This window comes from Rissa tridactyla, chromosome 11 (assembly GCF_028500815.1).
Source record: "Rissa tridactyla isolate bRisTri1 chromosome 11, bRisTri1.patW.cur.20221130, whole genome shotgun sequence".
Lineage (NCBI taxonomy): Eukaryota > Metazoa > Chordata > Aves > Charadriiformes > Laridae > Rissa > Rissa tridactyla.
Window position 1 is genome coordinate 5,165,380 of NC_071476.1, and position 13,829 is coordinate 5,179,208.

The window sequence follows — 13,829 nt, forward strand, 5'->3', positions numbered from 1 at the left end:
AAGCATAATTGAATCTCTCCCATCTAATTGAATTTTGTTGCTTGAGGATTTGAAAGGTCCCCGCTTAGCTTGATTATTCAGTTAGCACCACGCAGTGCATTCAAGTCCAACATGTTCTTTAATCAGTTAACGAACCACCTCAGCATTTTCAATATGGAAAAGACATTTACTTACTTAAATGCCCTGATAAAACCGCGGAGCAGCCAAGACCTGGGTTTCATTTACTGTGACAATTCGTGCAGTATCTGATTTACAGCTGTGACGAGGGTTATATTGAATTGGCTTTTGCTTTCCCAACCCAAAGATTTGGAGATTTTTAGAGTGGCCGTGGGAAGGGGTCTCGCATCCAGACCCAGACACGAGAAACACCCACAGTGGGCTCATCCCTCCTCGCCCCCTGGTCTTCCTCTCTCTGTCTGAAATGCCTAAAGATGACAATTACAGGAGCCATCTCTTCCCCTCCTGGTCTACATCAGCTTTTTAGCCCTTTCACTCTATTCTTCAGACGCGGGCAATGACTGGTGCCCATGTGGGACGGCAGACAGACACACAGCCCTGCGGGGTGGCTCTGGCTGCTCCTGGTGTCAAAGCTCCTGAGCACCATTTCCCTGGCCTGGGAGTGATGCCAAATGCAAAGGGACGCGGCAGAATTTTTTTAACTTAAAAATTTACCTTATCTCTAAGGGGAAATATTGCGGTCATCCCCTGGGGCCTGCTGGAGGACTGTCACTGCTTCAGAAAGCCCATGACAGCTTAACACCTCTTTCTCCAAGCGTGCTTGAAGATGGAAGCAGGTACCTGCCGTGGGGCTGGATGAGCCTGGGAAGCTGTGCTTTGGGAACAGCACTGTGAGGGCTTGCTCCAGGGGCCTGATCCAGTTGAAGGCATTATGTTTGTGCCCCCAGAATCGAGTGGCCCAGCTCTGGGCTCATTGCAGATAACAAATTCCTTCTGGGAAGCCTGGCACTGCAGAGCGTGCCGGATCACAGGAGGTTAAACACCACCGAGCACATCACTAGCTGGGATTCATTTACCCAGGGGAGTGCAGTGTGAGCATCAAAGCAGGAGCTCTCTGGCAGTGGAAGGAAAGAAAACATTATCCTAAAAGACAGAATCTGCAAGGAGACCGCTCCGTCTTGTTTGCATAGACAATGTCTGTACAGTATCCTACTTCTGCAGCATCCACAAACACCAAACGCTGGTGTTTTGCCTGTTCCTGAACACGAAGCCGTGCCTGGCTCCACACTTCCCCTCCCAAAAGCAAACCCACCACATGTGATACGCTGGCAGCAAGCTGTAAGCTAAATGCGAAACGCATGCATCGCGCTGCCAAAGGGGTCTCAACATTTGCAACCTCATTCTTCTGTGCCTGAGGACCCCATCCGGAAGAGCTGTTGAGGGGAGACCCCCTCTGTCTTCATGGGAACCACAGCTCTGGCCCTGGGAAGAAATCAAATGGGCCAGTGCACTGCTGAGACTGCCAGGGGCTGGTGTTGGGCATTGTGGGGGATCAGCTTTTTGACATACGGCATGGGTTAATTTATGTGTGTGCATACTCGCCTTCCTCCTGTGCAAGGGGATCCCTTGCTCCTGGGCAGTCACCGGTGCTGCAGGATTACCCGGGGGCAGCTGGTTCAGCAAAGACAGGAGGAACGGGCTAGGGATGGAGTTTCCCAGCAGAACCCGCCCAAATCCGCTTGCAATCCCACTAACACCAGTGAGAAGTAGCGTGGGCCGAGCAAGGATCCTGTGCTGGTAAACCAGAGCCTCCCTGAGCAAATATCCAGGTCTTGGGAGAAGGACTCACAACTTGCTGGTGCAGAAACGAGCAAACAGCTGGGGAATCTCACGGTTGGCTCTGCTGAGTGCTCTCTGAAAAATCAAAAAAAAAAAAAAAAAAAAAGCAATTGTGGGCCAGGAAAGTAGTTTCTTGGGCTATTTTCAAATACACCAGGCAGAAGGTAGCTCCTCCAAAGTGCCGTGCCAATCCGAGCACCCCTTCGCACAGCAGGGAGGGCGCAGGGTGATTTCCAGCCACTTGCCCGGGGGCTGCGGGCTCAGCACTTGGCTTTGCTCACGGGGGCAACAAATGGTGCAGAGCCCTCCCGGGGGCTGAATGCCTGGAGCTCTGCGTGTGTGTGTGTGTGTACGCACACATTGCTCTCCTGCGCTCCCCCACCATCCCACCCCACCACCCTTCCACAATCCTTCCCTCCTCCGCAGCTTTCCAAAGCCGAGCAGGGACCCAAGTGATGGAGCCACAGAACCACATCAAGTGCAAGCGCACTTCTAAAAACTCCTTACAGCCAGCAGCAGGGCAGGATGACACCTGTGGGAGAAACCTCATCATAGTTAATCTGTGGGGTTTTATGCTTCATCAGCAGTGCTCCCACCGGCCTTAGACGACGAAATTGCAGATCGTGTCCATGCTACCCCTGAGCAGAGCTTGGGTTCCCGCCAGGCGGGCGATGGAGGACCTGCTCAGGCTGCTTCGCGTCTCCGGACGCAGAGTTTCCAGCTGAGTTACCACTAGATGGTGGCAGGGTACAAGAAGTACGGTTATGAAACAGCCTGGACTTTGGTACCAGGGTGGAAAGATCCCTCCGTCTGGTGACGAGGGCTCTCTGCGTCCCGGGGCGGCCGGAAGGGCCAGATGGAGTAAAACCCACTCAGCTCGGTCCCCACCACAGTGTGATGTGCTGGAAGATGCTGTTGTACTGCCGTCCCTGCCTTACCAGCAGCCCGGGGCTGAAGAACAAGCATGAAGCCTGCGGGAGAGAAACACAGACAGCAGCAGTGGAGAAACAGAGCCATGGTCAGCCCCTCCACCCAAACCACAGAAAACAGCTCAAGAATTAAGTTATTTTCTGGGTGTGCTATCGCTTAGGGGTCCTAGACACAGCCCAGCTGATAACAGAGAGTTTAGAGGACAGTAACGTTGCAGGGTTCTCCACTGATGGTTATCCTAAACCGGTCTTGCAATTTTTTTAATCAGGCAAAGCTCTTTTATTAAAGAAATGCAACAGCTGTGGGAAGATGAGCCTGCCTTGGGTGAGCCGGCAGCTCGGATTAGCAGCCAAATGCTGAGCAGTTTGTAATAAATCATTTATTCAGCAAAACGGGGTCCTTTTTCTGTTTGCAAATAACTGGGATGTTTCTGCAGTTGTTTGTGATCAAACAATCTCCCATGCTACAGAAGTCATTTACGGCAGGTTTATTCGGATTGTTGTGTCCTTTGTGAGCTGTACTGGGGGTCTCCAGGACTGACCGGGACAGCTTCCAAAAGGAAATCGATCTCTGTATTTAAAGGATGGAGATCCCATGAAAAAGGAAAGCCGGACTTCTGTGCAATTGAGCTCTTCAGAGCAGAGGGAAGCAAACGCGGCTTTCCCGGGAGCTGAGCAGGCACCCGCTCCTCTGCACGGCGTGTTTGTGCTCCGACCATGGTCTGTCTGGGTTTGTTTTCAGCACAAGGAGCGGTGGATCAGGATCTCGGCGCGTTTAACCCCCTTCCCCCTGCCAGCACGGCCAGAGGGGATTGGAAAGGAGCTACACAAGTGACGTACAATTCCTCTGCGAGGCCTGGCCGGCAGGAAAGAGGTTGTTACTTGTAATAGGTAACAGCATTTGCACGACTCGCTGCTTCGCTTGGTACAGATTTCCCGGCCACCGCCAGCGTCCCCAGGGCCACCCTCCCGGGCTCCGGCATCAGGGAGCGCTGAGAGTGACCCAGCACCCCGGGCTGCCGGCGGGAGGGGGGTTTTCACGGACCCCGGGCAGGAGAAAGCTCTCAACAACGGCAGCACAGTGTCCTCAGCCAGCCCCGCCACAGCGGGCAGCGCTCGGCTTCCCAACCTCTCCCTGGGGCATCCACACGGGAAAAACTGCACCAGCGCTCTGGCCCTTTGGGAGGGTCAGGTGTTTGGTCGGAGTCTGGATGTGCATTTCTGTAGTTTAAAATGATGTATGGAAAAACGCAGGCATAAAAAGGTACAATGTAACTTTGTGCAGAAGAGTAATAATATAAATATGAAAATATCAATATATATATAAATTCATATATAAATTCATATATAAATATGAAAATATTTATATTATTTCAAATAAATATCCTGGGCTGAATTCCCACGGGAAGTCACCAGCGAGCAGCCTCCACCATTTGCACGTTCTGAGACTCCAAAGTACTTTAAAAATAAAGCCCACGCAGCACCAAGCTCTGCCGGCCGCAGGAGCCGGCGACGACGAGAGCCAGGCTGCAGACCCCTGACACCAGCAGGGCCTAGAAACTCCCAGCAAAGGCTCCCTGGAGTCATTCTCCAAGCTTAATTGAAATCCCAAGGAAACTGAGTGCCTAAATCACTCCGAGCCTCCCCGGAGGTCTCCACCAGTGTTCCCAGCCGGCCGCAGAGCTCAGCTCCTGCACACCAGCCTTGTGCTAATCGGCGACGGGCGGCAGTAACGCAGCCTGCACAGCAACCGGGACGTCTCTCGCAGGAAAGCCAGTTACCATGTGAGCTGCCGTCAAGGCAACAGCTGTGGGTGCGACATTTCTAACCCAGCCCCGTCTAGTTAATAGGAAAACAGCTCATTAATGTTTCACGGGAATATCTTCACTGCGTACCGGAGCGGCTGCTTGCTGTAATACACTGGAGGTTAGCGGGCTGGGGGATGTAGTTGGAGGACACGACACCAATCATCTGGAATCTGGCAGAAATTGGGTCAAACTGTTTTCCTTTCCCAAACTTTTAATGACAAACATGCTGGAGAGAAGCAGCTCGCTGCACCGAGGCGTGGAGAGGCTCAGGGTCACGCTAACCCCGTATCCGTCCCCAGCAAGAGCCGACGCTACGGCAAAGCCTGGCAGTAACGCCGCTCCCTTCCTGGCACGCTCTGACATGGGTTTAGGTACTGTGTTGCAGCATGGGAACAATGTGGCAGCATTTTCCAATCATGCGCCAGTCACAATACTTGCTAGTTTACCCAAAAAGCCTTGTTTCTGGTGGCAGGAGTGTGGCAGGACCATGTGCGTGGGCTGGTGGCCGTCCCTTTGGGATGCCGGCGCCTTTGGGCGCTGCGGCTGCTCCAGGAGGAGCAGAGGGCAGAGAGGGGCAGAGGCAGAGAACTTCCAACCAGGCCAAAAACTGCTTGATAAAAAGAAAAAGAAAGTTATAAAAAAAGTGAATTTACAGTTCTACTGGTTACTGGGAATGCTTGAAATTGGCACCCTAAATGTCCCTTTGGAGACCTTGTAATCACAAAGTGAAGGGAAAGGACCTTCTGTTTAGTGTCTTTTTGACCCGGTTTTGGCAGCAGGCACGGCCTCCCAGTGCGGGAGCTCCAAAACTGGGATTTCTTTCAAACTGGGACTTTGCTGCTGCAGCCCAGGCAGTGATGCCCGTGCCCCGGTGCCCAGGGCTCGGCTGTGTCACCGCAGGCACAAGTAGAGCAGCAGCGTGGCATCACTGAGCTGTCACATCGGTGCCACCGCGTCGGACCCCATCCAGGCAGTGGGGCCAGCGGCTCCCCGGCTCCCGCGGGGGTATGGCTTTGCCAAACCGGGCTGGAGGGGCTGTTACTCTTTTACCTTTCCTGTACAGATTCATTACTCTGGAAAGCATGAGATGATTCCCTCCCCTCCCACTCCCCCCACATAAATATTCCTTGCAATATTCCAAAGCAGAAGTTATTTATGAAGCAGCCCTGGTGGTGCTCGTGCCCCATCAGGTGGACGGTGGCTTTCGGCAGCAGCGCTGCCGCCGTCCCACAGCCCCCATTTGGCATTAAGAGTGTTTTTCCTGAGAATACTCAAAATGGGAGTTGACTGCGGTATTCATTTAAGGCTCCCAAAGATTAATTGGTTTGTTTATCCCAGCATCGACCAGCTTCAAAAATGCCCAAAGGAGAGCTGCCTGTTGCACTTGTGCAACTCTGCTCAGCCGTTTGAACACAAGGCTTGCCCAAAACTGGAAGCACGGAAAAAAAAAGCTAGCAAACAAACAAACAAACAAAAAAAGCAACAAAAAATTAACTCTGCAGTGTTTAGATCAACCAAGCCTTGCAGAATTAATAACTCGTGTGTTCCTTGGCAGCTCGGGCGCTGCTGCTGCTGTTTTCTTTTGCCATTAATCCCATTTGGTTACGGTTCTCACGCACTCAGGAATGCTGATTCACCGCGCTCTCGGGGGAGTATAAGTACAGGAGACCGGGATGGTTTCACCAGAGCCATCCTCAGAAGGGCTGGGAAGAAACCTACGGCAGTTTTGTGAAGAGACAAACCAGCGCTCAAAGGTGCATCTTCTTTTTTAATTAACGTGTTTTGAGCAGCCGCTTGAGGAAGGAGGAAACTGAACTGTGGTTGAGATAAAGGAAAAAAAAGAGGTATTCCTGTAATTTATATTTGGTTAATGATAGCTACTTTTTAAGCTGTATCTGGTATTTTTAAATTTATATTTTAATCTTCATATCATCAACAATGTAAAAAAGATGATAGAAAACAAATAAGTTATACTGGGTAATTACTGAGTAATTCCAATAACAGCGATTCGAGTAAATGTGATTTTCCTACAGCAACACCAAACTTCTAAAAGAAACTAATTTCAATAGATAGGAGGGATTTTTATTGCAAACCCAGATTTTTAGTGTAGTTTCATAAAGAAACATCTTACCTGACCACATTTGGTGAGGACCTTGATCACTTCAGAAGTTCTCGGGCGGGTGCAAGGTCTCGGCAGCCCCGTCCTCCCAGGGGAGGCTGCCGTGACACCCCCAAAACCATGCAGAGGGGTGACGATATGGAAAAGCTTTAGGAGAGGCCCCGACCTTGTTAGACATCTGATAACCCAACCCCGGCCTGAAATTGCCCTGGAGATGATGTTTTCCTAATTCCGCTGCCATCGCAGAGGGGGTGGCCATGGCCAGCCTGGCACCTTGCACGGCCACGGTTCTACTTGCTCCGTCAGACCATGCGGCTGTTGAGGAGACGTCTCCAGCCGGGAGGAGGGAATTTCCAGGAGAAGGGAACGACCTCAAAGAGCTTTATAAAGAGAATGTATCCATGCACATCTTCGCATGTGGAATTTTTTTGCCAGATCAGTGAGTTTCCTCATGAAATGGCTTCCCAAGCTTTGTACTGCAGCTGCTTACAGTATCTGGGGTCTAAGGTGTTTTTTTTTCCTCCATTTAACGGTAATTATGGTGCCTGCAAGCAAGAAGGAGAAATCTAAGCTGTAAGTTGTTACTACTGCGTGATCCCAGCTGGTCATGGCTGTTAGCAAAGTCAATGCGTGAAGGTTGAGCTACATTCATCTGTTTGGCATCAGAAGTCCAGACAAACAGCTTAAGCTTGCACACCTTTTATATTTAAATGCCAAGCAATGGATGTCTCCAGAAAGCAAATAATCTCTGCTTTGAACCGTCTCCTGAAGGGATGCACAAGTCTTTTGAGCTGCTTATTTCTTTCCGCTGGAGATAAAGAGAGAGCTTGGATGATGAATGTGGGCTTGGGGGACCAGATCAGCAGCCAGAGCCAATTCCAGCCTGAACGCTGGCAACACTGAGAATATTTGTGCTAAAACAAAAGCGGTGATTTTTAATCTAGGATTTCTGCTTTTCTTTCCATCCCTCCAAGCAGCTCAGGAGAGTCGTATGGGGAGCAGCAAGGTTCAGAAGGGCAGTCACGCTCCTGTCCCTGGTCACCCAGGGGTGTTGGGCAGCGTGGCTATTCCCCGCTAACGAACAGCAGCCATCGGGGCTCCCTCTGAGGTCAGAGCTGGGAAATAAAAGCAGAAGGGAGGTTCTGCTGCAAAACAACAACTCACCTCCCCACCCAACGTGATGCTGCAGGAGAGGGATACTGGGGTTGTCCTGGGATTGCAATCAGTTTGCAGCGTGTTAATAAACCAGAAAACAAAGACAAATCCCTGCTGCCCAGAGACCCGGGAGGTCGCCCGCTCCTCCTGGCGAAGCAGTTTGCCGTCACGCACTGCCGTGGTCTGGCTCGGCGGGCGCCGGCTCAGCGAGACACAGCGGGGCGATGCCGGGGGCCGCGGGGAGAGGGGCGTTGGAGCCGGGAGCCAGAGGGGGGACAGGGCTGCCGGTGCCACCACATCTCTGGGTGCACAGCTCGGCACAACACTGGGAGCGGGGAGGGAGGCGAGCGGTGATTAGGATGCTGCAAGCACCCCCCCGCCCTCTTGGGCAAACCTGCCAAAGCAGCGTGATTTTTGCTTGTGAAATGAGGCAGAGAAGGAGCAAAAGCAGCTCAAAATGCAAGGATTCACCGTTCAGCAATGAAATATGACGGTACTATGTCCTATCTTTTCACACCCCCCCCCAGCTCAGAGTGCCGGCAGCCCCTCCTGCGGCACGACCCCGGCACCGCGCTCACCTTTCACACGGGGGGAAATACAAGAAGGCAGCGGAGCGGCAGGGATTTGGTGTGACCGTCCCGTTGGGGACAGGGTGGCCCTGCCTCCCCGGTGCCCGTTCGCTGTGCCGATGCCGCGCGGCGTTGGCCAGATGCGGGCTCTCGGCAGGGCAGGCAGCCAGCGGGCTATATTTAGCAACAGCAACAAAACAGGCAGCGGAATCAGCTGACTGTAGGCAGGGAGCCTGATGCTCGGGTTAGTTTTAGACAGCACATATTCTGCCCTGAAAACGGGGAGAGGGAGAGACGCGGGAGCTGAAGGCCGCCCGTCCCTCCGCACCCGGCAGCAGCGCAGGTAAGGGGAGGCCGTCGCCAAAGCTGGGGTCTGGAGGCGGGCTGCCTCCCAAATATTGCTGGGAAGGAGCCAGGATGGGTGCAGGATGCTCCAGGCGTGGCCAGGAGGGGAGGCCGCGGGGCTGGGGGGGTCCCGCTGTCTGCATGCCGGCAGGATGGTGGGTGGGAAGGTGACCTCGGTGAAGGGGATGGCGTCCGGGCTGGCACCGAGCCACCTCATCGGAAGAGTTTTATTGTAAATAGGTAATTTAATTTCCTTCCGGAGGAAGGGCACGTTAACAGGACTTAGTTAACGATTAGCGCTATCATAAGTTAACACGACATTATCTGAAGCATCCGGCTGCCCCCTCGACGCCGGGGCAGGACAGGCGGGTGACTGAGCCAAGCTTGGGCAAGGGGCGGGAAGGAAGGCGGAGGAGCAAGCCCTAATGCTTAAAAAAATGAGAAGAAAGGAGCAGACAGGATAAAAAAAAAGGAAATAAAAAGGCCAGAAGCTTTAAAACAAGCACGTCCTGCTCTCAGCCCAGCAAATCCCAGCTTGGCTGACTTTACTGATAGCACCTGAGATGGAAACCAGTAAAAGCCAGCAGTGGCTGCGGAGGGATGGGCACCCCCGAGCTCTGCCCCGGGCTCGGCGCGAGCTGCTCGTGGTGCTCCGAACGGGAGCTGCAGCTTTGCAGGGAGGTTCAACAAAGCCAGATTTATCTCCAGCAATGACAAGCAAGGCATTAAAATAGCCAGCAAAGCACTTTCGTGTTTAGTCACACAACAAAGCTATATTGTGTCAGCAGATTATTCACGTACAAATTCCATTGGAGGGGGATAGTAAAAAAAAAATAAAAATGGATCCAGACTATGTGGTCCTTTCTGCCAGAAGGGGAGATAAGCAAAGCACAGGGGAGAGTATTTGGAGAGGGGAAAAAAAAAATATCAGTCCAGTTTGCAAACACAGTAACAGGAAATATTTGTACAAAAAGGTTTACTTGATTAGTGGGAGAAATTTGATGGAAATCCATCCTAAAAAGAGCTGAGGATAGCTATTTGAATATAAGGGACATGAATTAAATCCCTTTGACTCTATGTAAGCATTTAGGGAAGGCTCTACCACTCCATAACTACGTTTGTGAACCACTGGCAGAGACAAAAATGAACACGTTTGTACACTGTCACCTACGGCTTCTAGGAGAGATCAGCTGTAACGTCACTATTTCAGTGACGGTCCCCATGGGGGCAGGTCAGCTCCTCTCCTGCTGAGATCAGCTCTCGCCTGTTCGGACACTACGTGAAGTCAGAGCCCTGTTACAGCGAACAAACCCGCGGGGGGGTATTGAGTAAGGAGAGTAGTTTGTCCCTTGCTGGTACAGCCGGACAGTGAGACAAGCCAGCGTCCCTGCACCACGCTGCTGCAGCTGCCGGCCCCCTGCGCTGCTTCAGAAGGGAGCGCCGCTGCTGATCTCTTTAACGAACCTTTAATTTTCTACTGCACTTAATCACTTGGCTTCTTTTGTATGCATGGGTATGAAGCCATGGATATACAAGTACCGCCAGCAAACTTTAAAAATGCAGTTGCTCTAAACACCACTGTTTGCCAGAAGAAAACACGAGGTGGCTGAGGTAGCACGGACTCCACAGAAACAAGCCCTGAATTTCTTTACCTGACTTTCACATGCTGATCATGTCTGGTCTGTTCTTTGCAGCCATGGCACCCCGGATAAGACTGAATCTTTCAAAGCCTCTCCCAACCATACGGGAAACCCATGAGGAAGCGATGGAAGATTCAACCAGCAACCCAAAGCGCACTGGAAGCACTGCAGCCAGCCCAGACATGTACTCCAGTGATGACTACGCTCAATCCATCTGCCACCTCGCCAGACCCACCTTCCCGGGCCTTCCTGAAAGCATCCGTAAGGTTCAGGACAGAAAAACCCCGAAGACCCTTGATGACAGGTCATGGTCCCCTTCACAGCAGGAAATGTCAAAATGTAAATTGACCAATTTCATCTCAAATGTGGTGCCGCTGAGAAAAGTCACCCCCGCGGAAGCCAACTTCTGGTCCAGAGAGGACCCCCTGGCACAGATTTACACCCACGCAGGAAAGCTCTGCTCCTCCAAGGCTTCTTTGTACGGTAAAAGCTCCAGCACTGGTTACTCCCAGTGCAGCTCTTCCTCCCCCAACAGTGAACTTCATCCCCCAACCATGAAAGACAAAGCCACAGGGAACCCCAACTCGCCGCGAGTGTTCAGTTTTCCAAGACTTCCCTCCCCAAGACCAGTGCAGAAAGAAGCGGTCTGCTTGGAGCTGAGGTGTCCCAGAAGAGAGGAGGGAGCAGTTTTAGCGAGTAACCCGAGTCAGAAAGAAGACGGCTCCGTGTTCATCGCTGGTGAGGAGCCTTCGCCGTGCTCAGCCAGAGGGAAGCTGCTGGGAAACCCAGTCTTGTGCTGCTCTGTAAGGAAGCAGAGTTGTTTGTTCAATACAGCAGGCACCAATGAAAAAGAAGGGAGAGAAACTCCTCAATGTGACAAAAATGCAACGGGGGGTGTCCCCACTAAGCAGAGATACTCTGAGTGCTTCCAGGTAGCTAAAAAAGCCGTGATCCATAACTGGATTTCAGAGCACAGATGCATCTGGAAAGAAGCAAAGGTAAAAGCTTGTTTGCTCCCAGCCATTGCTGAAGTGTGAAGAAGTAGCTGCTCAGAATAATTTTATTCACAAGAAATAACTAGAAGCTCTCCCTGGAGTCCTTACACAGAAAACATGGCTTGAATGTGCATGCAAGTCGGGCAGACTTTAGCGACCCATCATATCCCCCGTCAGTGGGCAAAGGCACAATTCAGAGTCTCATCCACTAAGGAAACAGCAACTGATTCTCATTCTGGAAAGGCAACAGCTCATAAAGCATCTCCCCCCACCTATTGCCCAGAACTGCCCTGAGCACGGAGAAAAGCAGAGAATATAAACCCCATCTGCTCTGGAGGAGAAGAGATCTGCGGGAACATCAGACTACTGGTGTTTTCCGGCAAATGCCAAACAGCCAGACGTCGCCCACACCTGGGTAAAGTTATTCTGAAAGGAACATTTTGACCGATGCTTGGACAATCCTGCGTGTGCTCTCTGTGACACATACGTTCACTAGGAGACCCACTATAGATCACCGTCAACACCAGAATGACCCTGGGTACGTCACCTGTTAGTGCAGTACCGCAAAGAAATATCTTTAAAAAAATATAAGTCGTCTTTTATGAGGATTTGCTAGAGGGCAACATCGAGAATATCAAAACTCCTCCAGGTGGGGGGTTTCCTCTTGCTTACGCTGGCACAACCCTGTTACCGTCACTCCTTGATTCACCCTTGGCAGGAGGAGAGCCAGGCGCCAGCGCTGCGGCTCTCCTGGAGCTGTAACAACCTGCGATGCCACCTCTAAAAAACCCCAGTATCGCGCTGGTCTCTGCCCCGACGCCCCCGCAGCAGCCGGGCCGTGCACCATGGGCACCCCCAGCGTGTGCTGCGGGAGTGTGGGAGCCCCAGGAGCTCGCGGGGGCTCCGCAGGCTCAGCGGCACCACGCGGAGAGCACCTTCGGCTGAGGGACAGCCTGGGGACGCCGGGCTGGCCTTCACGGGACCCGAACGTAAAACAATCATTTCTGGGTTTCCCTTCATATCTGTGCTTCTGTGTTCTCGCCTACCTGGCCGTGCTAACGCTGCTGTCTGGGCTTCGCCTGCTGCTGTGAGACCGCAACGTGAAAAACCCACACGTGCATGTTACAACCCCCCAGCACACCACACGTATGAGCCAATGCAGCTGATGTTAGTGCTGCGCGGGGTGCCCGTAGGAAGAGAAGCATTCCCGCGCTGCTGCGCGGTCCCAGCGTGGTGCGGTGAGCACGTGGCCACGGCCATCCCTCGCTGCTGCGCGGAGACATCTCCACCCAGAGAAGCGTCTGCTGCAGGCAGGACGGCCGCGCGCACCCGCGTTTGGTACCGCACTACGGCACTCTCCGTAGCCAGACAAGAGAAGGAGGTGAGAAAACTGCAAAGCAATACTAGCATGATTATTACTACTACTACTGGAAATACATCTTTTTGGCACAGAGGAGAGCAGAGGGACCAGGCTGTTTGTTCAACCGCAGTTAAGGTGGGAAATACCACCGGAAAGCTGCAATTATACAAAGGCTTGCAAGCGATTTCTCAACCACCCTCAAGCAGACTAAATCAGAAGGCAACTTCTGCTCAGTACCAACACGAGTGTAAATACGCCCGAGGATCAAAAGGTGAGCATATTCAAGCTTCTCATTCCCACATCTCTTACCTCAAATATTTCTTCTCCTGTTGAAACTCATTAGCGCTGTGGAGCTGAACTGCTTCTCGTCTTCGTTTTTGAACTAACCCCGTGGCAAGAACAAAAGTGAAGGCGGCTCCAGCATTTGTCAGAGCCGATGGAGAGAGCTGGATCAGGGAGGTGCCGGCCTGCTCTGCCTCCGCATCTTTCCCTTCCTTCTCAGGTTAACGCCGGGATTCAATGATGCTTGTCCTCATTGCCCTACTGACGTTTTAGTTTCTCTCTGTGTGAATGTTTATGACACTAATGCCTAGCAAGTCTTGTGCCAACTGCATGTATCACTGCTTTTGACAGAGAAAACAAATAAAACCGTTACATCAAGCTGCTGTTTCCGTTACTGCAGAACCACAGGTGACTATTCTCAGTGCAGGGCTGGTCCACAGCACATGAGCTTATGACTTGCCACCCAAACACCTTCTCATCCCACCAGGCCACCAACAGAGCCAGCTCCCAGGCCCTTTCCCCACACATCCGATGCCTTGCAAAGCTTTTCTGCCTTGCCAGGGTCAGGCCTTCTGTGCCCAGGACCCAGGCAATCACAGAATCACAGAATGGCCAGGGTCGGAAGGGAGCTCTGGAGATGATCCGGTCCAACCCCCTGCCAGAGCAGGGTCACCCAGAGCAGGTGGCACAGGAACGCCTCCAGGCGGGTTTGGAATGTCTCCAGAGTCGGAGACTCCCCCACCTCTCTGGGCAGCCTGTGCCAGGGCTCTGCCACCCCCAAAGTAAAGAAGTTTTTCCTCACGTTAGGATGAAATTCCCCGTGTTCCAGT

At 52.3% G+C, this 13,829-nt stretch overlaps 1 protein-coding gene across 3 annotated transcripts; it reads left to right on the plus strand.

Annotated features, from left to right (window-relative positions):
* The first annotated feature begins 6,163 nt into the window (after nt 1-6,163).
* On the plus strand, nt 6,164-13,361 carry LOC128916374 (uncharacterized). Of its 3 annotated transcripts, none has more exons than XM_054217894.1 (2): nt 6,164-6,288; nt 10,417-13,361. In XM_054217894.1, exon 2 carries the CDS (start codon nt 10,419-10,421, stop codon nt 11,397-11,399), a length of 981 nt encoding a protein of 326 aa, XP_054073869.1. In that variant the 5' UTR covers nt 6,164-6,288; nt 10,417-10,418; the 3' UTR covers nt 11,400-13,361. The 3 variants fall into 3 exon arrangements, with proteins under 3 accessions (XP_054073869.1, XP_054073868.1, XP_054073867.1); XM_054217893.1 differs by having other exon boundaries at nt 6,243-6,378; XM_054217892.1 differs by lacking the exon at nt 6,164-6,288 and adding an exon at nt 8,109-8,720.
* The last annotated feature ends 468 nt before the right edge of the window (nt 13,362-13,829 follow it).